Source organism: Oratosquilla oratoria, chromosome 18, assembly GCF_046742065.1.
Source record: "Oratosquilla oratoria isolate Oo_2021 chromosome 18, ASM4674206v1, whole genome shotgun sequence".
Taxonomy (NCBI): domain Eukaryota; kingdom Metazoa; phylum Arthropoda; class Malacostraca; order Stomatopoda; family Squillidae; genus Oratosquilla; species Oratosquilla oratoria.
The window spans coordinates 65,640,766-65,666,789 of NC_134794.1; the positions used below are offsets into that span (position 1 = coordinate 65,640,766).

Below are 26,024 nucleotides of genomic sequence, written 5' to 3' on the forward strand. Positions count from 1 at the left end.
TATAAAGTTGTTTGGATATCAGATTTGAAAAAGAGTGAGAAAAAGTGCTGTTGGCAGAAATGAATGAATGTGTTACTTTTATTTATTTATTTTATTTTATTCTTTATTTACTTTTTTTTTGGGGGGGGGGAGGGGAAGGAGATCTTTAAATTGGGAAGTGACATGTACATAAATTTATAAGTGTATATAATGCATATTCATGCTTATGTTGTGGAACTGATGTATTAATGCTTCTTTCTGAAATCACTAATCTTCCATACTTGATATATGTAAGCACACACAAGACAGAGCATTATTTAGAAGACATTTTGTTGCACAGGTGTAGATGGCTTAGATGGTGAAGTCTTGACCAGGAAATCTGAGCCGATTGCAATCTCAGCAAGGTAAGTTGACACTTCGGTTCGGTCATACAGTTCCTCATCATATTTCATCTAGCACCACATGTTTTTCATATTAGGTTAATTCAGTTATCTTTGTATGTTTAACACTTGTGACTACATTCAGTGTTTTGTGTCATCACAACTTTGTGTTTAGATAGCTTTATTTGTAAGGATATTAATGTCCCTCTTCAATTTTTCTACTAGTTATTTAATGGAATGTTTAAACAGATCATTTATTCATGTGTGTAATAGGTCATGCCTGTTTACTTTTATATGAATTTTGACTTGAAGATGGTGCTCATGTATGTTATGCATTTATGTAATCCAGAATTACCAGCTTCCAATATTTCTATCACTTTTGATTAAATCAGTTGGATTCCCAATGTGTCCTTTTGAGCTATAGACCATGCAGTTAATAACTGGTTTCAGAGGTTTCAGATAGTTGGGTTGTTTTAATTTGGAACAATGTATATTGAATACAGTAAAGAATCTGTAAAAGAGTCACATTATCGACAGTAGTGATTATTCATTATTACTTCAAAACTTATTTTAATGGTTAAACATCAATTTTTGTACAGAATTTTGTGTATGATAGAAAGGCCTCAAAGGATTAGTGAATATAAAGCTATTCATCCATTTAAGTGCCTGATGAAAAGGTGTTGTTGGTTATTACTATTTCCAAATGAAACTAGGTGTTGTGGACCTAATTTAAAGAAGGCTTCAGATAATAAACATCCAAAGCTACAAATAAACAAAAAGTAAACACTTGACTGATCTAAGACTCCTTAAGGATTAACAGCTATAAACATTCCAGAATCCAATCTCCTTCATAGTGTTTGACAAGTTTTCATGATAAGGTTCTTATTGTGAGCTTGATTTCAGTTTATTTATTTTGGAGATAATCATGTATTTTATATATACATGCATACTGGACTCCCCCTCCCCATATAAGGGGGCTGGCTGAGTCAAGAAGTTATTTTGAAATGACTGGCATTAATGCCTCTTCAACCAGGTCTTCTCATGAATAGTATTTCAGTGTAATTTGAAATTAAACATGAGGCGTATAGTGAGGCAGTAAATGTACGTTTGAAGAGTAAAAAAATAAAAAAATTCAAGTTAAGAGTCACACTGTGTAAATATGTACAGTTTTGTACTGCAAAATTTTGTTTAGCTTATGGCCAAGTAATACACCCAATCACAGCCAACTTGTACTCTATGTAGAGAACCTCCCTTTAATGAAATGCATAAAAACATTGACTTGTTCAGATATCCTTTGTATGCACAACTTTCATTGCTACATGTTAATGGATGGTTTTGTGTGTTGATGTTCACAAGCCCAGATTTGAAGCTAAGGTTGGAGAAACGTATCTACAGTAGATTCCAACACAAACTCCTCCCTCCCTACTATAGCTTCTTGATGCTCCTACATCCCCACTTCTTCATTTATTTTCATTCCTTTATATCGTCTTTCCATTGCATTTAATCTACGTTATGTGGATTCTGTCATCCCTTTTTATTTTATTATTATTATTTTATTTATGTATATATTTTTTTCAGGCAAATCCTAATTTCACATATCACACTGCATCTAATACTTTTGGTGGGATTCCTTGAATGAGGAATTTAATATGATGACTAATGAATATTTTTTTTATTTTTTAGTCCATGCCTCTTCCATCCTGATGAGGCCTTTTCTTTCTTCATCAATGCTTTTATTATTGAATCTGCTTTCCAATTATCCCTTAGCCCATCATTATTCTATCCTTTGATATTTCCTTATTAAGAGCTATTTTTCTCTCATATCTGTGATTCCAATTTCCTTTATTCTAGTCTTATCTGACCTTTATGTTCAGTGATGCCCCACCCCTTATCTTTGTATATGTATACTCTTGATTCTTGTTATCTTCAAAAGCACTCTGTATTTTCATGATTCATGATTTTTATTTTGTCCCATACCCATGGCTACAAGTATCAACAACAGGTACCTGCAAGTGGTGGTCCTGCAAGATGGATGTCAGAGAGTGTCATCTCCCTGCTGCCTGTCTTCAAAACCCGTCAGTGCCCTCACCTTCATATGGAGGTGCAGCCCTGAGGGGCTGATACTCTATCTCTAGATCAGGTCAAAGATACTTCTCTTGTCAGCTTCAGCTATGTTTCCTACATCTTTTCACTAAACACAAGGAGAACAGACAAATGGCAACTGCTCGCTTCCTGCTACAATAAGTTGGTGATTTAGAAAGCCACACACATTCCATGGTGCAGTAGGCTAGTGGGTGGACCTAGAATCATCTGGGACCTGGTTTGAGTCCTGACCCCAGAAATAAATAAAGATGAGAGAGAATAAATAAATGTTGAACAGCATAAACAAGTCCAGCAGAAAAATCTTTGGAAGGGTCCAAAGACTTTTGCCACCCACGGTGAGACCATGGGTTTCCAATCAGTGAGGTTCAAGGCAATAGCTGTTGTTACCGGCACTTGGCCTTCAAGCCAAAAATTTCATAAATCAATCAAATCAATAGTTGTTGTTACAGTTTAGGTTGTGACAGGAGGTGGCTTGGGTTTACTGGATGTTTAGAATGCCACATGGGATGAAATTTAGATGAGGAAAATTAAAGAAGATATGGTGAGAGCTAAAAGAGAGGAACATACTACCACCTGGTGGCTGCCAAATGACTTCCTGTCCTGCCTGAGGGCTGATGCCAGTTACCTGAAGGCAGTTAGAGAGACCAGGGGCAACAGATTGATTGATTGATTGATTGTCAAATTAATTTGCATGTACATTTCAAAGTATGTGCTGTTTTCCATTGTATGCTGTTACGAGTTACCTGAAGACTACAGGTCTTCTGTAAGAGAGACCAGGGCAGCAGATTGAGTGATTGATTGTCAAATGAATATACATTTACATTTCAAAGTATGTACCATTTTCTATTTTATATTAACCAGGTGAACAAATTCTAGAATTGCAAGCTATCAGGTTAAATAAAAATAGATATAGGAAAATAAAAGTATATGTAATATGGCAGGAGGACTGCACTATACTATTACCTGGCAGCCACCAAGCAAATTTGGATGCACATTTTAAGCTGCATGCCTAAAACAGTTTTATTTTCATCCAATTCTGAATATGGAGTGTGGACCAACTGAAAAAATAAAAAAAAATTCAAAACTGCAAACGAGGCTGTCGAGAGCCATTAAGGGCTCCTATTTCAAGTGGCAAAACATTGTGAAAGATTCCACCAATTCCATGTTGTTTCTAGTGCCTCCACTAATCCAAAAGGTACCACTGATGAGGGAAAAGGTGGATAAAAGACAAGATGAAATAGCTAATTTGCACACACAATTTTATGAAGAAAAAAATGTAGTAGCTCGAGTTATAAACCCTGGCTCGGTTCTTAATCTTCTTGGAGCCCCCTAGAGCATTGCACCTGCCCCTTCTTTTGTTGGGCCAAAGTGCAAATTATCATTTTGAATGAAAAGTAAAGAAGGTGGAGCCACAAGAGGAGCCACTTGGTCACCAGACCAGGCCCAAGATCTGAATTAGCTTTGACCATTTTTTCTTTTTTTTTTTTTCCTCCATTTTTTCTAAGAAGGAGAGCTGACAACCCTCAACTCTTCCCAAACCTTCATACTAACAAGGAAATTAGTAACAAACCCACACTAACAGAGCACAGGCTAGTTCAGTGTTTCTTCTCAAAGAGATCTGTTGAAGGGCCTCAGCTCCAATGTTGGCTACCGTGGAGCCACAGGTTTCCATTCAGTGAAACGCAGGGCAGCAGCTGTTACTAAGCATGGTTATTTATTCGAAGCATTACTACTAAGCAGAATGGCACCACTTATACCAAAACATTAATGAACATGTATATATAAAGATACTTTTGTGAACCACTGCACATCCTTGATCCTGCATTCTCATCACTTTTTGTCCCTACTTTTCAATATCCTCCTTTGCTCCTCTTCTCTTTCTCCTGCCCCTCTGGTGTTGACAGCGTGTTATTCTGCAGGTCACACTCAGACTGCGGTTTGGTCGCTCTTCCTGTTGGGCGTCCGTACCCCATCAAACGGTATTTAGGTTGTGCTGGCTTTTGCATGCACCACCTCATGTTGCTATCACTCCTTTGTTGTGTTGATGTCGTAGCACTTTTGTACTTTTTATTTTATGATAAACCATTCCACCTTTGTTCCGAAGAATACAAACTCTTCGGTACTCCTTACACTAGGATACCTTCGTGTAGCGCGAATATTTCTACTGCGAAATTAAAATCCTCACTCTGTGGGTCTGGGCAACGCTTATCCTCAGTAAGGGGCCCCATTGGGGTAAGGGGGGGGGGCCTTGCCCTCCACCACAAGTCTCGCACACTATAACCATTCTCTTCGCAGTAGTGACCGTGTTAACATCTCTCTACTATACATGTTTAGTTTTTATCGGTTTCCCCCTTAATGGGCCGATTCTCAGTCAAACTCCATTATTAGCGCGGCAGCGAACCGTTAATCACTCAACGGTTCTATGTTTACATTTGGGCCGAAAATCAAGCAACCCGCTTCGATTGTCGCCAGGACGCTAAGGAGTTCATCGTCCTTCAATTTCATCGGGGTTTACCCTACGCCATCCTGTGTCCTGGAATTATTAAGTGCTTCTCCATTTCCTGTATTATTCCCTTAACCGCCACCGGGTATCCTACCCTTCACTGTAAGTATGGAATCTGGTTCCAGTATTGTTGTGGTTCAAGATAGGTTGTGTCCCTTCGCCGAAGGGAGATACCTTTGTCTCACCCCCCTTACCACCAGCCCAAGTGGATCCTCACATTTGGTGTTTCAAGTGTATAGCTCTTAAGTGTTCACCTTCATCCCCGTGTGAGACGTGCATTCAGTGAGATGATAGTCAGTGTTCCGTGTACTTTCATGTTCACAGGAAAGCACATGCAGGGGAAATGGTGCGCAAGCATAGAAAATGGCTTCCCTCTTCACCCCCCAAAAACAAGAGAAGGCGGACTACGGCTTCAGAGGAGACGAGCAATTCTCTCCCTCCTCCACGGCGTAGTAGACAGGAAGCCAAGTTGTCCTTTATTCCTTTAACCAGGATGGTTAGCGTAGACGGACATGTGCCTCAGGCCACCTCTAGCTACCGTTCCTGTACGAGATTTTTCCCGGATGAGGTCGCTTGCGGCTTGCCCTCGACCCATCCCGGAAACTCGACAGTCGCTCCTCCCAAGCGTAGTAGCCAGGAAGGTGGTACAACGTCCACTTCGAGTCATTCTCAGGCCAAGTTGTCCTCTTCCTTCAACCAGGACGGTTAGCGTAGACGGACATGCGCCTCAGGCCACCGCTAGCTACCGCTCCTGTATGACATTTTTCCCGGATGTGGTCGCTTGCGGCTTGCCCCCGACGCATCCCGGAAACTCGACGCCGGCACGGACAAAGAACCCGGGTTCAAAGACAAAGAGCCCCTTAGTCTCTTCTACTCAGGAATCCCGCAGTACGCACAACACCCACCGTAGGAAGAGCCGGGTGATCAACGGTGACCTTTCCATGCCCTTTGCTCACGAGGACAGAGATCGGGGACGAGGTTGCAGACGCGGTGTTTCTCGCTGACCGGACAGGCGCCAGCTACGACGGCGACGACGTCCACAGTACGCGGGCAGGGAAGATGGCTTCCCCCCTCACCCGACACAAAGAGAAGGCATGCTACGTCGGCGGAGGACGCGGGCAGTTGTCTCCCCCCTCCTAAGCGTAGTAAACGGAAAGGTTGTACAATAGCCGCCCCGAGTCAGTCTCAGGCCAAATTGTCTCCTGTTCCTTCCCACAGGGTGGTTAGCTTCGACGGGCACGCGCCTCTGGCCCCCGCGAACCCCCCCGGGTACGAGATTTTTCCCGGATGCGTCCGCCGGCCCCGCGACGCTGCCCGGAACCTCCCCCCCCCCCACGGACAAAGGAACCGAGTTCGGAGATTCGGAGCGCGTCAGCCTCTTCTCCTCGGGTAACCCCCAGTCCACCTTCCACCCTTCGTCAGACGAGCCGGGTCATCACCGGAACCCTTTCTATGCCCGGTGGGCAGGAAGCCCGAGATGTACCCACACGCGCGTTCGTCGTAGGTGACTCAGCTTCGTCCAGAGGAGGCAGTCTCCCCTTGGCGTCTCCCGGACCATCCGCACCCAGGCGGGACTCACCAAGCGGACATTCCCCGGACCTCCTCCCCACTCTCTGTTCACTCGTCACTACGTTGAAGGAACAGATGGAGGCCCAACGGGAATTTTTCCGCGCTTCTCAAGCGCGGTTCGTGCACCGCACGGAAGCTCGTGAGGAGTCACCGCCCCCAAGGGCCCCCCTCGACCATCTTCCACTTGCTCAGCCCCCCCCCCTGAACCCATCAGTGACGAGGATGGTAGCGTGAGGTTCCTCTCTGCCCGTGCCGACCCCTCCTACGCCGACGACGATGTCCACAGCTCCGTGGGGGGGGGGCACGCTCCCTTTCCCCTCCCGTTTCCCAGTCGGAATCCTCGATGGTGGTCCCACCTTCCTTCTCGGACGTCCTCGCGAGGGTTCGGAGGGCGAATCGACTGGGCCCCCCGCAAGAAGAGGAAGCCACATTCGAGTCTGACATCTTCATGACGGCCAACTCTCAGAAAGCCCAGCCTCCTCCCCTCCACCTTCCATGGAGTACGCAGACGGCGAGAGCCATGGCCCAGGCCTCCGACGCTCTCGCAACAAGGACGACCGAGAAGGCGCGTTGGCTTCCGGTCCCATTGGAACACCAGAAGCGCTTCTACACCCCATCGGGGTCAACCCTCAGAGCAGCCTCGATCCCGGCAGTCATCTAGTTGTCTCCACTCAACAAGTTCCTTTCCCTGACGAAGTTCCGAATGGACACCCCAGAGTCCGTAAGGGCGTCTATCAGGGAAGGGGACTTCATGGTGTCGCTGGACCTCCAAGATGCCTATTTCCACATACCAGTGCATCCCTCCTCCAGGAAATTCCTCAGAATCATCCACAGGGGCAACACCTTCCACTTCCCCTACCTCTGCTTCGGACTTTCCACAGCACCCCAAGTCTTCTCCAGTGTGTTCAACCTCGTTTCAGCGTGGTCCCACTCCAGGGGAATTCAACTACTCTGTTACTTGGATAACTGGCTGATCCTTGCACATTCTGCCCAGCTATGCCAAGAACACCTGAGAATGGTCCTAACCTTTGTCCTGAAATTGGGCACAGTAGTCAACCCGGAAAAGTCAGATTTCTTACCAGAACAGAGAGTCACGTACCTGGGTATGGTCCTGGACTCCTCCCTAATGGAGTCCTTCCCAGTAGAAAAGGGGATCCAGAATCTCGCTTCTCTAGTTGCAAAGGCACTATCGACCAGGTTCCTGACGGCGACACAATGCCAACTCCTGGGCCATATGGCCTCCATAGAGAAATTCATCCCCAGGAGTAGACAAAGAATGCGACAGCTACAGTGGCTCCTCAAGTCTCAGTGGGCCCCGCAAGAGGGAGAACCCCTACAACACATCTCCCTCACCGAAGAAGTCAAGGATTCTCTTCTCTGGTGGAAGGCCCATGCAACCTTCTCATGGGGATGCCCCTCGGCCCATCTCCCCCCGAAGTCCTCCTGTTCTCCGATGCCTCCAAGGAGGGCTGGGGAGCCCACCTCAACGACGATCACATCAGCGGTTCCTGGTCCACAGTCGAGCGGACAGCCCATATCAATTGGCTTGAGTTGAAAGCAGTACTCCTGGCTCTCCGTCACTTCAAGGATCAAGTCTCAGGAAAAGTAGTGGGCATAATGTCGGACAATTCCTCGGTAGTACCCTACCTGAACGAGCAAGGGGGGCACAGTCTCCCAGGAACTATGCCTTCTGATGATGGACATCCTCAACCTAGCCAAGAATCTCCAGGTGTCACTCAAAGCCCGCTACATCCCGGGGAAGAGGAATCTCTGGGCGGACCACCTTGGCAGGAAGAATCAGATAATCAACACAGAATGGTCCCTCTATCGAGAGGTAGCGAACTTCATCCTCAGCAAATGGGGCTCCCCTCTAGTGGACCTTTTTGCAATGAGATGGAATCACCAACTCCCAATATATTTCAGCCCTTTCCCGGATCCTCTGGCAGCAGGAGAAGACGCTCTTCTGCAAAGTTGGGACAACCTGGACTCCTACGCTTTCCCACCATTTCCCTTGCTCCAGAAGGTACTCCTGAGAGCAAGACACGCATCCTACCTTCGGATGACTTTGATCGCTCCTTGGTGGCCCGAAGCCCCATGGTTTCCAGACGCCCTCGAGCTAGCAGTAGAAGAGCCTCTGGCCCTTCAGGGAAGACCAGATCTTCTGTATCCACCCATCAATGGGCCTTGGCACAAGAACCCTTCAGCACTCAATCTTCACGCATTCAGACTATGGTCCGGATCCTCCTAAAGAAGGGTTTTCCCAGAGAAGTGGCAGAGGACATGTCCGCTCCTATTCGCTCTTCCTCAGCTAACCTTTATCAAGGGAAATGCAATGCCTTTGCAAAATGGTGCCACTCCAGGAAGTTAGTCCCAGATCGAGCCACCATTCCTGAGATCGCCTCTTCCACTTCCTCAGGAAGTCCAAGAAGATCTCCCTCTCGGCAGTACAAGGCTATAGGGCAGCTCTAAATCAGGTGTTTTCTCTGAAGGGCATGGTCCTAGCCCTTTCACCGGAAATTTCCATGCTCTTCAGGCACTTCAAAGATCATGCCCCCCCAGGGAAATCAGTTCTCCTCCGCGGGATGTGGGATTAGTCCTGAACTCTCTGAGGGGTCCCCCTTACGAACCTCTTCGAGAGGCACATCTGAAGGACTTCACCTAGAGGACATTTTTTCCTGCTAGCCCTGGCATCTTCCAAGAGAGTAGGGGAGTTACATGCCATCTCTTATAGAGTCGCCCATTCCAAAGGATGGAAAGAGGTCTCCTTCACTTTCATGCCTCAATTCATTGCCAACAACCAAGATCCTGCCAAATCCGACCCTAGATTCTGGTCCTTTAGTGTTCCGTCCTTAGACGAATTTGCAGGGGGAGAATAGACTGAAACAGTTCTATGCCCGGTACGAGCCATCCAGACCTACCTCAAGGGAACCGAACATCTTCGACCAGAATTAAAGAGGTTGTTCATCTATACTAAAGGTAGCCCATCACTAAGAATTCCATTTCTTACTGGACAATGGAAGTCATCCGCAGAGCCTGCGACATGAACCACACAGATTGTCCATGACCTGAGGGCAGTAGGGACCTCCCTAGTCATCAGAAAGAATCTGTCAGTCAACCAGGTTCTTCAAGCAGGTATATGGAAGAGCCAGAATACGTTCACTTCCTTTTACCTCAAAGAAGTTATGCGGGAATCTTTAGGGAACTTATCTTTGGGCCCCATAGTGGCCGCCCAAGAAGTCCTGAAAATGATATACCCCTCCTCAAGAGCACACAGCCGACCCTGACAACTCATCCAGGTTCTGGCTCGGCATCTGCAGGGATAACTTTCCAAAGTCCTTCTCATACTCTTACATTCCCTTACCTCACCCGCGGGCTCTCAAGCATTCCAAGGGAATCAATTCAAGCCCTTCAGTGGTACAAAAGTGATTATAACCTGTCTGTCTCCACTCCAGGGAACAGAAAGGGGTGCACTTCAAAGTGAGGGGAATGTATAGGGGTCTGGTCAACATAGTCGCACACTAGATTTTCCTTACAGCGGTTTCCCAGGCTAGATAACAACTTCCTTCCCTCCTAAGTCCGAGTCTCCTAGTGTAAGGAGTACCGAAGAGTTTGTATTCTTCGGAACAAATGTAATTTTCGCAGGAAAATTAATTTTTCCCTGATACAAACCTGAGGTACTCCTTACCTTTAATGGCCCTCCTCAACCACCCCTCTAAACAGTTCCTTCTCCTTGCCTGAAAACCTTGTGCTTAATTCATACCTGGCTCAGAGAATGGTTATAGTGTGCGAGACTTGTGGTGGAGGGCAAGGCCCCCCCCCCCTTACCCCAATGGGGCCCCTTACTGAGGATAAGCGTTGCCCAGACCCACAGAGTGAGGATTTTAATTTCGCAGTAGAAATATTCGCGCTACGCGAAGGTATCCTAGTGTAAGGAGTACCTCAGGTTTGTATCAGGGAAAAATTAATTTTCCTGCGAAAATTACATTTTTGCTATTGAAGCTCAAAATATTGTTACTGCATTTTCAGCATCAGTTTTACATTTTTCCCTCTATATTTTTATTTTTCTATTTTTGTTTCTTCACCTTTTAATGGGCAAAAATGATTTTAAAGTATTTCTTCTGGTCCATACCAGACAATTTTATTTATCTCCTGCTCATTAATGGGTAATCTATCTCATTCTAATCCTTTTAAAGAACAGAGTGGACTCCAAGTACTTTTTCTGGATTCTACCAAGTGGTTTAATGTACATTGGTGCTGCCCCTGCCCATTAAAGGGTCGATTTTCTCACTTAAATATTTTTGTGTAATGTATGGGTCACTTGAATGTGCTATGATTGTTGTTACCTCCCTTGCACCTCTAGATGTTTCCCATCTTTGTGCTGCTTGCTGCAGTTGGGACATATCAGCATCATTCAATATTTTTATTGTTTAGTCCCAAATGGGTTACATTTGCTTTTCCAAAGACAGGTTCCTTTCTAGGACTTCTTGCATAAACATTATGTGAAGGTTCCTATAAATGTAGTGTAGTATGTAATAGGAGCATGGTGGCTAAGTGAATTAGGGCGCTAGTATCAGGAGGGAAGAAAGTAAATAGATGGCAGTTTGATTCCCACGAGTCAACATGTTCTTAGGGTCTTATAAAAGTATTGCTATCTAGTACCCTCACACAATGAGTAACAGATAGAATGTGAAAAAACAGTGCTTATGTCATGTTATTTTATTCAGTGCAGAGGAAAGTTTTGGATAAAATGACTTCTCAGTTAACTGAAACCCAGCTGTTTCTTGAATCTTCTATTCTGCTGAATAAGATTATTGTCCAGGTATACAGAGAACAAATTTCATAAAGGGTAGCATCAGGTTAAGGAGTTACTGAAGAAGTTGAATGTCGTTTATGGCAAAAAGTTTTATGGATGATTTTAGATGTTCTGACCACCCAGAGGTACAACTTTCATTTGATTAACTTGACCAGTGGTTCCTAAAGTGGGCATTACTGCCCCCCTGGTGACATAAAGATCAAGGGGGGGGGCAAAAGGGGGCAGTATGGGGTTACAGGATGGCATTAGAACCAGTTAATAATGATATAGATATATTTTTTACAAAACCTGGATGACAAAATATATATTATAAATATTAAGGTGAAGGTACATGTATGTAGTTTATAGAGGATAAAACTGATATAAGAATTACAAATAAATGCATAGCTTTGTTACATAACATGAAGTTGGAGTCAGAAATAGAAGATGTGTGTTTGCATATGTGTATGAGGGGGCAAGGGGGAGGGGGTGATAGGAACGTATCTGGAAGCCAAGGAGGTGCCAACCTGGAAAAGTTTGGGAACCACTGAACTAGACAGGGGCTCCTGGTCACCAGTTAGGATTAGATTTATAACCAAACTAATACAAAAAATGAGACGATACACTGAACTGGATTGATACTAAGTACTGTTGGCAGATGATCAACTTTTAGGTAAAGAACAATTTTGAAGGTAGTTTTCACATTGTTCACATTTTTCCATGGCTCAATCAGGAACCTTTAAACCCCATTAGGGTCCACAGAGGATGAATAAAGATGTTTGATGTTTGACAGTTTTGATTTGCAGTGGAATGACCTCAAATAGGAAATGGCCCTATGTTGAAGTTGCTCCCTTCCATTGAACATCATCTAACATTCCCTCTTGTCTTATGTAGTGGTGTGTCGAACAGTATTTTCTGCCAAGTTATCATTGACATTAATATTGCAAAAAAAAAGATTCCTATTTTTTCTCTCCCCTGTCCCGTAAGCTGCATGGAAGTAAGCTTTATCGACAAACAAGCTAATGGAAGGCACAAGCAGGCTTTAAGACTCAGCCTGCCCAGCTTTTTATTGTCTGTTGATTTCAGCTGGGTGTTTACATGGCAGGTGACACCAGTATTTAATGTATTGAATCATAACAGGAAGCTTCAGAGTTCATACAGCTTGAAGTTTGGATTTGTATGTAGTGGGAATACAACTGCATACAGTTCTTTTGATTGTCTCATCAAAAGCAGTTATGAACTATCTATTCTAGAATGAAACAAAAAATTTGGCAATACAGAAGAAAACACATAGTGTAATAGTAGGAATAGGTTACTAAAGGGTTCTGGATGTGGGAGGTGTAAAATGGAAATGTGGGGAAGGAATTGGTAGGTAGGGAAAGAAAATCGATGGAAATAGAAATGCCAAGATCTGAGGCTGAAAGTTTGAAGCAAACTGATGTCAAGCAGTAAAAGAATGGTATTTGACCATGGCTTTGTTTATGAAAATATTGAGATTTACAGTATAGATCAGCCAAAAATAAAAAATGACAAATATAAACAATCTTATGGTAATCCTTGTGGAAGACAACAAAAAATATAATACTAAAGAAGCACATTTCAGATGAAGGAGTTTTGATCAGGAAGTTGGTTGCCCAATTTATTGAAGTAAAACTAAATAAAAGATAAATAAATTTGATAAAGAGCACATATGATAGATTTTTTAGATAGAGAAGGACAATATAAAACAAATTAGAAAAAGTGACATCAATACCAAGGGCTCCTCTTATAAAGGGATGGTTGAGTCAAATCACAAACACACAGACACCTGTTAAATCTCCTTCAATGCCCCTACCATCTTAGCACCTCATGGGAAAAAAAAGCAGATGAGAAGAATAGGGTTAATCTGAAAGTGATTATGGAACAGTAAAGGAAAGAAGGATTGGAAAATGCAAAGAAGTAATAAAGGTACTAAAGGAAAAACATGTTGGTAAAAGATGTGATGGAAAAAAGAAAAGTCATATACTTAGAGTAGAATGTCTGGCAGTCACTAGAGGTCAAATGCTCAGTTTGAATCCTGGCCATGGCACTTAAGTTAAGAAGAGCGTCATTCTAAGAAGTGATTTCTAACCACATAAAAACAAAGTTCTTTTGTGAGGCATTATCCTAGGCTAAAACAATGTAGTTCATAATGTAAAGCTGAAGAAAATACAGGAACACTTAACATATAGATCAGAAAGAGAAAAACAAGGATTACAAAGAACCAAAGAAATAATACAAGTAGTGATGGATAATGATTGTAAAGGGCAGGACATAATTAGAGAAGTGTTGAAAAGTTGATATATGCAAAAAAAGATAAGTTTAACCCCTTCCATACGGTGCCGCACACGTAGGCGTCATGGACTTAGATCTCGGTGGCAGCAACCAATGCCAGCCGTACGACGTGTCGTAATAATACTCGCATCATAAAATATAGTCACCGCTTATATCGATCGTTCTCTCTTCACCCGTGAATTTTGATAACCATAGAAAATGCGATTACAAAAGAATTAGAAAGAATGTCATTATAGAGGGGCGACTACAATAAATATAATCAAGACGCCGATATGGCAGCCTCGCGAATACACTCGCTCCCCATGACGCCTACGTGTGCGGCACCGTATGGAAGGGGTTAAATCACAAAACATGGTAAATGAAATATGACATGAAAATTAGTAAAGACAAGTTTAAGACATGTTTGTACAAGAAGGGGTGTGATAGAAGAAGAAAGTGGAGAAAAGAGGAAAATTCATTGAAGCCAAGGAAAAAATGAGTGAACGTCGGAGTAATAGAAGACATATTTTTACAAGAGATTGATAGACCTAAAATTGAGATGTTAAGGAAGGTAAATAATGGCATGAATGGAAGGAGAACCTAGGAGTTAAAAAGAAATAATAAATAGATAAATAAATAAAATATAGCAAATGTCTAAATAGCCAGTGAGGAAAGTGGTACAACATATTTATATGTGGCATAAACTCCACCTATGAAAAAACATGGAGCAAGACTAAATACAAAGAGATGCTATTGAATATGGGTGGAATGGGAAAGAAGTCAAAATGAAAAATCAGAGATGTTGTATTTTATTACCAATAATCAGGGCTTCTATCCATGGAGACATCATGCTGAAGAGGCAGAATTGTAGAAGTGGTTAAGGAAAGATTTAAGGGAGGTAGTAGAAAGGAGGTCTGGCAGGAACTAAAAGGTGTCACTATTCTATTTTGAATGGAAATGAGCCTCCAATTATGAGGCTGGTTCTAGGTCTACAGGCTTTGTCATGTGCAAAAGGATTTGAGAAATTTGAAGTTAAAAATTTTGGAAAACGTGAGAGTTATATAAATACATTGTATGAATATGGCCTAGCATGTCAGGTAGCAAACCAGAATAGCATAATTGCAAGCCACAATAGAGGACATGGAAAAACAAGTAAGTTAAACTTTCCATACACATCATAAAACAATGGAACAAAATATCAGAGTATGGAATTGTGAAAATTGTGTTTTGAAATGGGGATGATGTAGGAACATGGACAAAGGTTTATAACACCAAGAGGAGTGAATTGAGTAGACAGGTTATGCATGAGGAGGAACAAGACTATCTTCACATTTTTATTGATGAAATATAGAAATTCAGTACATGTGAAACATTTTTGGCTTTGTAAGCTAAAAATGATTGGTCGTAATTATGATGCCATCACTAAAGTAAAATAGTACTTTCTCAATTAAGCATACCTGCAGTCTTGTTGCATGAAATATTATAAACAGTAGTTCTATATTACATGGTTACATTCCAAAAATTTATATAGTAAACTTATAGTATATTTGCAGGATTCATGCAAATGAATTTATATTACTTTGTTCTACTGGTAAGTGTTTGTTTATATGTTGTAATTTAGGTCATTGTCGGATGGAGCCTCATCATATCAGCGTTCCCTTTCATCTTCGGATGCTGTGGCTAGACCACGTTCATTAGAGGCCGAGAATTCTTTAGCACAGCAGCACACACCAAAGGTGGAGAAAGGTGAGTAAAATAAGTTAGGTTAGTTTCCTTAGCACTAGTGTTAAGGAAGCAGAAAGTATTAATAGTGTATAGTCAGTTTAGTTTTAAGTGAGGGTGTGTGTGTGTGTGTGTGTGCCTTGGCTAGCTACCCCCCCTATAAGGGGGAAGAAGCCTTTTGGTAGATAGATAGGTAGTCAGTTTAGTTTTTAAGAATGGAAGAGTAGGACTAATGATAGGTATTTGCAAGTGATGGGATCATTTTCCTACTACCCATCTTTAAAACCCGTGAACTTCCTCACCTGGTTCTATAGGGGTGCAGCCCCAAGATGTTGACAGTCTCCAGACCAGGCCTAAAACCTCTCTAATAATTTCAACACTATTTCCTTCACCTTTTCACATAAGGAGAGCTGACAACTGGTGACTGCTCCCTTCCTCCTATGAGTATAAGCCAGTGGAATAGAAACTGTTCCACATTAATGCAGCACAGACAACAATCCAGAATATTTTCCTAGAGACTTACAGGAGTGCCCAAGGACCATTGCCATCCACTGTGGGGCTGTGGGTATCCAGTCAGTGAGACTTGAGGCAACAGTTATTAAGTACAAAAAAAAAATATATATATATATATATATATATATATATATATATTTGCATCAGGCTTGGTTCATGTTTACTTGATACTGTTTTGTTAAAGTGGAAAACTGAATGTTTCATATGACTTATCTCAGATTTCAAAGATATTAAGTATTGTTTACACAATGACTTATTCATATGTACAATTTTTGTTTTATTTCAAGTTGAGTTACATAAGTAATTGCATTTTAAGAGCTTGGAAAAAAAATACTTGGTTTGTGGATAACAAATGCAATTGTTACCCAGTCTGTCATCATAGAGTTACATACTTACAATTGGGATGAAGGAAATGGAGATAGATCCCCCGCCCCCATGAAAGAAATAATTGGGACACAGAAAGAAATAAGGGACCAAATAATAAACCTTAATGTCAGAAAATCACACAGACCAGACAGAATTGCGAACTGGATACTAAAAGAGTATATAGATGAACTAATGGACTATATAAGATAATAGATTGCTCACTCAAAGATGGAAAGGTGCCACAAGACTGGAAAAATGCCAATATTGTGCCAATATATAAAAGGGGAGATAAGAAAGACCCAACAAACTATAGACTGATCTCCCTTACAAGGACAATAGCTAAAATATGTGAAAAAGTTATCAAAAATAGATGGACTAAACATCTGGAAGAAAATATACTGAATCCAAAACAATTTGGTTTTAGACAAGGAAGATCATGTGCCACAAACTTGATTTGTTTTTATTCAAGGTTAATAGATATAATGCAAGAAAGGGACAGATGGGCAGATTGTGTTTTCCTGGATTTACAAAAGGCATTTGATAAAGTACCACACAAAAAACTATTAAGAAAACTTGAAACAACAGGTGTACAAGGAAAATTATTGAAATGGATGGAAGATTTCTTGCATGGGAGAAAAATGAGGGTGATACTTAGAGATAAAACCTTGACCTGGGAAGAAATAAGTGGAGTTCCACAAGGTTCAGTATTAGATCCAATACCGGTAATGTTTGTTATATATATAAATGACATAGATGAAGGTATTGAATATTATATGAACTTCTTTCCAGATGAAACAAAACTACTGAAGAAAGTAAGTACAGAAAAAGACTGAATCACTACAGAGAGACCTGGATAAAGTCTGGGAATGGAGCCTAAAGTGGGAAGTGAACTTCAACATCAAGAAATATAGTATAATTGAGTTTGGAAAAAGTAAAAACAAGAATATCAAGATAATATAAAATTGGTACAAAGGAAGTAAATGAAACTCGGAAAAGGATCTAGGAGTAATTATCACCAAAGACATGTCCCCAGACAAGCACATAAACAAAATAGTCAGAGAAATCCACAATTTACAAAGATCAAAATAGGTGGCTTTTAATCGCTTGGATGAAATAATGGTAAAAAAAATATTAGTCACACTGATAAGACCAAGATTGGAGTACACTGTGACATTGTGGACACCCAATACAAAAAAGAATATAAAGAAATTAGAATCCAAAGAGCAATGACAAAGATGGCCTCAACACTTTCAAAGTTGACATACAAACAAAGATTGACTAAACTGGAACTGCCAACCCTGGAACAAAGAAGAGAAAAAGGAGATCTACTGGCCATTTACAGAATCATAAAAGGCATGGAAATCCTTAACAGAGAAGACTTATTAAAGTGGGATGAAAGAAAAACAAGAGGACATAAAAAGAAACTCAAAAAGGATAGTTATAGAAGAGATCTGAAAAAACAAAAATAGTTTTCCACACAGAGTGGTAGATGTCGAACAAATTAGATGAAGCAATAGTGTGTGCAAACGCCATACAAGAAATTAAGAACAAACTAGATGTTGTGAGATACAAAGACGGGTCACTACAAGCATAGCTCCCCTTCTTGTATAATACACCTAGGTAAATATATATATACACATATATATATATATATATATAATATGTATGTGTATATATATATATATATATATATGTATACCAGACATTTTCCCCCACACAAGGATCTCACACATTGCCCTGGGTCAGAAACAATGTAGCAAGACACAGCACATCCACATCAACATCAAAACCACTTCATTTAATCAGCGACCCCCCACTTCATCCCCTCATGCATAAAAAGAGAAGACGAGGAGAAATCCCTTTGGGCTACGTCAAAATATCATTCTCACATAAGCCACGTATTTACAAATGTCCATATTTCCCATCCTGATCTCATCTTCGTCCACATTATCTTTGATGACACTTCAGCCCACAACACAACTATTGTATCACCTGCAAGCAGAGCCACTCCTTTCACCCTCATTCTCTCACCTTATGTGACACCCAACTCACTATGTCCTCAAAGTCCAACTCATCTCTCCCCCTTAATTTTGTTTCACTCATTGAAAACACATCTTTCTTCCTATCCACATACTGCCAGTCTTCCCTTTTACTTTCATCTGTACCACATCCGCATACAATTAATGATTCAATAATTGTAGTTCTGGCTGGAGTCCTCTCAGACCCTCAGACTAGACTTTTTAACGGAGAGAAGTACAGTGGGGGGAGGGGGTTCCCTAGTACCTTCACTCCATACCATTTAGTCACCTTCTGTAATGATCAGAGAGTAAGAGATAGGACCCCATGAGCATTACCTCTTTCCTGTATACTACAGTTAGGTCAATACATGGGATATGGTAGCAGCACTTTTCTCCCACCAAGAAAGGCCTAAATATGACAAAAATCACAGAAGGAGAGAACAATGTGGAGTTGATTATGATAAGAGTTGGGGATAGAGATATGAAAAATAGAAAGTATGCTGTGATTTATGTCCCACCTAAAACTCATGCATGGAATGAAAGTGAACACTCCGAAAAGCTGGAAGACACAAGACAAACACTAAATGAAACACTAAAGAAAGAAGGAAATCCGGTAATAATGGGTGATTTTAACTTGAAAGAAATATGTTGGGAAGAAATGACTGTGAAAGGTGGAAAAGATCACTGGGGAAACATTACTGGAAATGACCATTGATTACACATTGAAGCAATGGGTCAAGGAAAATACCAGATATAGAAATAATGATGAACCCTCAAAATTGGATTTGATATTCACATCAGAACCCAAAATTGTGGATAAAATTGAATACAAGACACCAATTGGAAAGTGATCACATACTACTAGAACTAGAAATAAATGAAAAAACAAATATATAAATAAATGAAAAACACAGAAAAGGAAGACTAATGTATAACAAAACAGATTTTAGAGAACTTAGAAAAAAAAATTCAAGAAGCAAATCGGAAAAAAATTAATAATAAAGAAACAAAGGTGGAAGAGAAATGGACAATTTCAAAATTTTGAAGGAAATCTATAATGAAGGAGTGGACAAGTATGTACCTAGACAAAAACAAGAAAGGGTATACTGTACATAAAATCCTGGTACAATAAAAAGTGCAGTGAGGCAAAATACAGAAGAGATAAAGCCTGGAAAAGATATAAAAAAAACTGAGAAATGGAAAATATACACCAAACTAAGAAATGAATATGTAAAAATATGTAGGGAAGAAAAAAGAAATTATGAAAAAGACATAATAGACAAATGTGAAGATCAGATCAACCCAAATATAGATATGTAAACGGCAACCTAAAATATAACAGGAAATACTTAAATTACATCAAGGTAACAGAGAATACACAGAAGATATAGAAATGGCATATATTATGAACAAACACTTCAAATCTTTATTCGCCAAAGAAAAAGAAAATATACAAAACTGTGATCAATGAAATGAAGTAAGATTTCCTTCAATGAAGGAATTAAATATTCAGAATGAAATAAAGACTCAAATATTAAAGCTTGACATTAACAAATCACATGGCCCAGATGGAGTTGCAAACTGGATACTAAAGGAATGTATAGATGAACTAACAGGAAAAATATGAAAAATAGTTGAATCCTCACTCAAAGAAGGAAAATTACCAGGAGACTGGAAAAATGCCAATATACCAATATATAAAGGGGGAGATAAGGAAGACCCAACAAATTATAGACTGGTGTCCCTAGCAAGTACAATAGTTAAAATTTGTGAGAGAATCATCAAAGATAGATGGACAAAATATCTGGAGGAGAACAATATACTGAACCCGAGGCAGTTTGGATTCAGGCAGGGAAGGTCATGTACCATTAATTTGATTTGTTTCTATTCAAGATTGATAGATATATTGCAAGAAAGGGATGGCATTTGATAAGGTACCACACAGAAAATTGCTATATAAACTGGAAACAATAGGAGCCATATATGGAAAACTATTGAATTAGATGGAGGATTTCCTACATGGAAGAAAAATGAGAGTAGTGCTCAGAGACAAATATTCCAAATTGGAAGAAATGAGTAGTGGCGTCCCACAGGGGTCAGTACTAGCTCAAATAATGTTTGCTATATATGTGAATGACATGGGTGAATGTATTGAATATTACATGAACTTCTTTGCGGATGACGCAAAGTTATTAAAGAGAATAAACTTTGAAATAGACTGTGAGTCATTACAGAGTGATCTGAACAAAGTCTCAGAGTGGAGCAAGAGATGGGAAATAGAATTCAACATCAAGAAATGCAGTATAATTGAATTTGGGAAAAGCAAGAATAGGATATCAGGACAGTATAAAATTGACGGAAAAGAAGTAAAGAAAGTAAATTCTGAAAGGGACCTAGGAGTAATCATCACCAAAGACATGTTGCCAGATAAACATACAAATAAAATAGTCAGAGAAACCTACAATTTACTAAGATCATTGAAGGTGGGTTTTAAATACCTGGATAAGGAAATGATAAAAAGAAATATCACAAACACTGATAAGACCAAAACTGGAATATGCAGTGCTGATATGGTCACCCAGTACAAAAAAGAATGTAAGAAAACTAGAATACAAAAAGCAACAATAAAGATGACCCCAACACTTTCAAACTTGACATACGAACAAAGACTGGCTGAACTGGAATTGCTGACCCTGGAACAAAGAAGAGAATGAGGGGACCTACTAACCGTAGATAAGTAGATAAGTCATAACTGAGGGCAGGAGCAACATTTATCATCTATTCTGGGGTACAAAATGATAAATAACCTAATGTTGTCTAGGATGTATCTTATTGTGGGTAATGGAAACTGACCATCAACATTCATAATCATCCCTCATTAGGAATTGAAATGGGCATGTATACTGTATCAGTTTTATAACATATAAATGTAAAGGTGAGACAGAGAGTGGAGGTAAAATAGGAGTTGGCACATGGGGTTAATTTAAGAGTGTTGGTATGGTTAGGGCACATGGAATGAACAAGAGAGGAAAGACTAGGAACAATAGTGTAGAAAGAAGACATGGGTGAAGGGAATTTGAGGGGAAGACCAAGAATGAGGTAGATGGATGGGATGAAGGGGGGATTAGATGTAGGAGGAATGTCAGTTCAGGAAGGAATAGGAAGGGCAAAATATTGGTCTGAATAGAAAGTAATTGTAAATGGAAGTGGAAATGATGCAGTCCCAAAGGATTTCAAAGCTCACCGACCCCCTCATCTTCTTTAGGAGGTGCTGCCTTAAGGGACTGAGAGTTGGTCTCCTGACTGGGCCCAAGATCTCTCTCTATCAACTTCAGATGTATTTCTTGCACCTTTTCACACATGGAGAGTGAACAACTGGTGACAGCCTCCCTTCTCTTACTGCTTTCAACTAGTGACATGAAAACAATTCCACAATCATACAGTATTAACAACAGTCCAAAGTTTCTTCACATATAAAGAGCTGACAACCCACAACTTTTTCCTTTCCTCTTCCACTTTCAGCCAGCAACATAGAAACCGTCTGAAGTTTCTTCCCTGTGAGATCTGTGAGAGGTTCTAAGAACTGTTGCCTGCAACTGAAGGGCTGCAGGTTTTCCACAAAGTGAAACTTGAGGCAGCAATTAATTAGACTGATATGGTTATTTGGCTTTTTTGTATAAGTTATTTTTTACTCATTTCAATCACGATTTTCATCTCAAAAGTAATTCATCCATAAGAGTTGCTCCCCCCAATTTCATTCTAAACAATTGTCGTAAAGACTGGATATTACACTAGAAGTTACAGTATTTCAAGTATTTCAAACAATTTAAACCACATTTGGTTGATGATTAGAATATTAGAGAGGTGTATAGGACCTGGAGAGGTCACAGTTGTCAACAACAAAAATACTATCAATGCAACCTTTGTTCTAAACTGAAAGATTGTATAAGGGCCCCCTTATCCCCTTCATTGATGGTTACTCCTCAACTGAGTGAAATCATCTTACTATAGCAAGAACATAGTTTGTAAGGGGTGTTGTTGGATTGAAAGGGTCATACTACTCTGTTCCTGGCAAGAAATACTGCATGTCATGGTAGAGGATCAACTAATCTTATCTTTACTAGTTGTTCTTACTGTGTCACCACATAAAAGGCATCAATATTTTGTTTGATTTAGCTTGGAGATTTTTATCACTAATGTTTTTTAGTAGTTTGTAATTCACAGATTTTATTGATGTACACTACGTAATTGTTCATGAATTTCACGTTATTATAATGACTAATTTTGTTGAATAGTAAGTTTGTAATTCTCAGGTTTCACTGAATTGCAATTTGTCATCACATAGTGAATTTTTGTCATGTTAATGTGTGCATTTTGCCAAGATTGTTAACATAATGGCTGATGCAGTTTGAATTTCCTAATGATTAAATCTCTGCCAAGCTAAAACAGACTACAGTGAGACCTCTCATTAACGGACGTTAATTAGCTGTGTTTGCGGTGTTTTCGCTGTGTTTTTGGTGCTGTTGTTTAGTGCGTGCAATCACTATGCCACCCAAAAACCACTCCAAAACACCAAAAACACAGCAAAAACACCGCAAACACAGCTAATTAACGTCCGTTAATGAGAGGTCTCACTGTATAGTAATTGTGCCTTGGAGACACTGTACTACTTACATAAAATTGGTTTGAATGTAGACGATTTCAACAAATGAACTAATTGGAATGACCCTTTTGCCTGATCCTCCCTCCGCACCCATTTCTCGCCTTCCCGCTCACCTCTTCCTCCTATGGAACACATTGTTTATTCCTTATTCCTCTTGTGCATATTTTGTCATTTATTATTAACCCCCTTGGGGGTAAATGTTTCACTGCCCCACCCGAGTTACTTTCCCTTCCCCTTCCCCACAAAAAATAAAATTAATGAATAAAAATAAATAAATGGAAATGAATGAATAAATAATTAAAATTTCATTCATTCTTTTGGCTCATCATACCTCTTTCTGATAAACAAAATTAAATTGAAAAAAAAAAATGTCTTGCATTCCATTGGCCCCTGTGACTTCTTCCTTATACTTACAATGGCTTCCTATTAAAATCCTTCATCCATCCACACCATCCCTTTTGGTCCTCCCCTTCCACATGCGCCCATTACGTTCTTACCTGCCTTGGCTTGGCGGCTCAGGAAGCTCCAGTTTGGATTCTGTGAATGATGAAGGTATGTGCACTCTATTTTCTTTTGGTATGTTGATATAACTTTATGTTATGATCTTCTGGAGTATACAGCCAATTTGACATCTCTCAACATCTATAACTAGTTTCATATATTTGTTCCCATTCATAACACAGTCTTTCACTTTTCTAAACTTCATTTCGCTCTTTTCCTCATCAAATTTTTAACATAAATATGGATTTATTTTTATACACTCAACCCTCCATTTAATGGACAAATGTGTGTAAGGACCAGTACGTTCCTGCCGAATGTCTGTTCCTGCCAAGTGTAAACAGAATGGACGGAATTGGTAAATAACAGATAATAACCATTGTTGGCAATTTGGTATGGCATACATTTACTGGTTTCTTTTACTGTGCCTGAAAATGATATGATAAAATTGTATTATTGATTGTTTTAACACACACAAGTAGTAGACAGGATTTTTTTGGCTGCTAAGTCGAGGATCTGTTGCATCAGGGTCTGTTAAATGGAGAGTCGAGTGTACTTTATTCGTAATTCTTTAAATGTCTTGTACAGTAAGTCTTCGTTATACAGTACATATGCATTCCTGAAAACCTTACTGCAAATTGAAATTACCATATACCGAACCCATTATAACATGTAATAATAGGATATGTGTTCCAGCACATCGAAAGTCACCCCTACAGACATGAAAATACATTAAAATAGTCACATAAGAAAATATAAAGTACTGCACAAAAGAAATAAACAGAAACATTTTTATTTGCGTGTCACTTGCCACATATTCTATCAGATGATGTCCCTTCCGAGGCTAAGGGACAGTAGGGATCTCAGCCCTTACTCATCTTTTGCTGAGTGGGCAGACGAAGATGAGGGTGAGGCAGGAGGCTGAAAACCCTCAAACACTTCGTCGTCTGCACTGTCGGAATGTGTGTCACTGTGCGTCGTGATAATAATATCCATAAAAAACACACCATAAGGATTTAACTTGTGTTCAAAGGGAAACGCGGGAAGAGACTGATTGTTGTGGTGGCCGCACGGCGTGGTGGTGCTACGGTACAGTGTAAACAAAACATGAGTGGATACCGTATCTGTGAATTTTTCTTACCATAAATAGAATTGAGGGTAGTAATTACCAAATACTGTAACTGTGAATTTACCAGATAAAGACTTACCGTATAAGGAGGACTCACTGTATCTATATTTATGTGAACATTTCTGTGGTAATTTTCTTTGTTTACTGTACTTGAATTGAGTCTTAGTGTGTATGTACTTATGAACTATTTATTTGTGGATTTAGTAAGAGTGTTGGTATCTAGGAGGTAACTACAAAGAGAAAACTATAGGAGGGCATGATTGTGCCTATGCTGTGTAGGGCAGAGACTGAATTTGAGGAATGCAGAAAGGGAGAACTTAACCCTTAGCTTACGATAATGCCAATGGCATCACGAGGTCATGATACTGGCATCAGTGTCCTGATTATATTCATTTCGTAGTTATAGCTGAGTGACCCCCCATATTCAGTGAACAGGCTTGATCACATTTTCTGTGGTTTGCAATATTCATGATGAAAGAGAACAAGTATTACAGCTATAACTTTATATTTTATAATGTGTGTTTAGTGATGCATCATCAAATCAGTGCACATCAGGCGCCTTAATACTGCATGCGAGAATTCAACTTGTATTGAAGAGATTAAACATGTTTGAGATGAAGTGTTGAAGAAGCATGGTAAGGGTTACAAGAATGGTTAGAACAAGAAATGTGGAGGTGAGGTGCAGAGCTGGGATAGAGAAAGAGCTGGTAGATGGTTTGGGCACATGGAAAGAATGAGTGAGTGAAAAATAACTAGCAAAAATATGGAAAGCTGAAGTGGACAGAATGAATTTGAAGGGAAGACCAAGAATGTTGTGGATGAAGGATTGAAAAGGTTAATGGATGGAAGGAATGTCTTTTGAGCAAGGATGAGAATGCACTGAAATTAATTTTCTACTCTTGGCTTTAGGCAAACATACTGTAGATCATTTTTCAACTTGCAGTCCTTGCCTCTCACTCTTCTCATGATCTTTCATTGTCCACAAAGATGTTAGAGTAGCTTATACTTGCCATCATGTTTACATACAAACATATACCAAGGGCTTTTTCACCTTTTAAAGGGAGGTAGCCAAAGTCGAAAGGCACTCCACTCCCACCCATTTCATCCCCACCCACTCCACTCTCATTCATCACCCCTCCCTCCCTCTCTCCCTCCCTCTTTTCTTGGCTCCTGGATGATGGGTCATCCCTGCATTTCACCCATTTCCCTAGGCCAGAAGCAATGCAGCAAGGCCATTTCATTTAATTAGCAACCCCCCTCTCCATCCCCTCGTGTAGAAAAAGAGTAGGCAGAGAGAAATCCCTTTAGGCTGTGTTAAAACATCTTTCACACAGCTTCCCACACAGAGTGATAGATATATAGAGCAAATTGGATGAAAAAATAGTGTGTGCAAACACAATAAAAGAATTTAAGAACAAATTTGATCTTGCAAGATACAAAAACAGATCACCACGAGCATAGCCCCCTTCCCGTAAAGTACAACCAGATAAATACATA

The 26,024-nt window shown here is 40.3% G+C and overlaps 1 protein-coding gene and 1 long non-coding RNA gene across 12 annotated transcripts in view; one reads left to right on the forward strand and one right to left on the reverse strand.

Moving 5' to 3' along the window:
* Positions 1-26,024, forward strand: part of LOC143035346 (inositol hexakisphosphate and diphosphoinositol-pentakisphosphate kinase 2-like) — a 247,704-nt gene that overhangs the window by 199,367 nt on the left and 22,313 nt on the right. For 8 of the 10 annotated variants that reach the window (XM_076202325.1, XM_076202329.1, XM_076202326.1 and 5 more), the window contains 4 exons: positions 320-383; positions 4,382-4,441; positions 15,240-15,364; positions 23,420-23,452. In XM_076202325.1, the coding sequence (XP_076058440.1) occupies positions 320-383; positions 4,382-4,441; positions 15,240-15,364; positions 23,420-23,452 (282 nt within the window). The remainder of the gene's footprint in view (positions 1-319; positions 384-4,381; positions 4,442-15,239; positions 15,365-23,419; positions 23,453-26,024) is intronic. The other 2 variants (XM_076202328.1, XM_076202332.1) reach the window with 2 other exon arrangements.
* The window catches only part of LOC143035347 (uncharacterized), a 234,328-nt gene that overhangs the window by 173,412 nt on the left and 34,892 nt on the right, over positions 1-26,024 (reverse strand). The gene's annotated exons all lie outside the window — the stretch shown is intronic.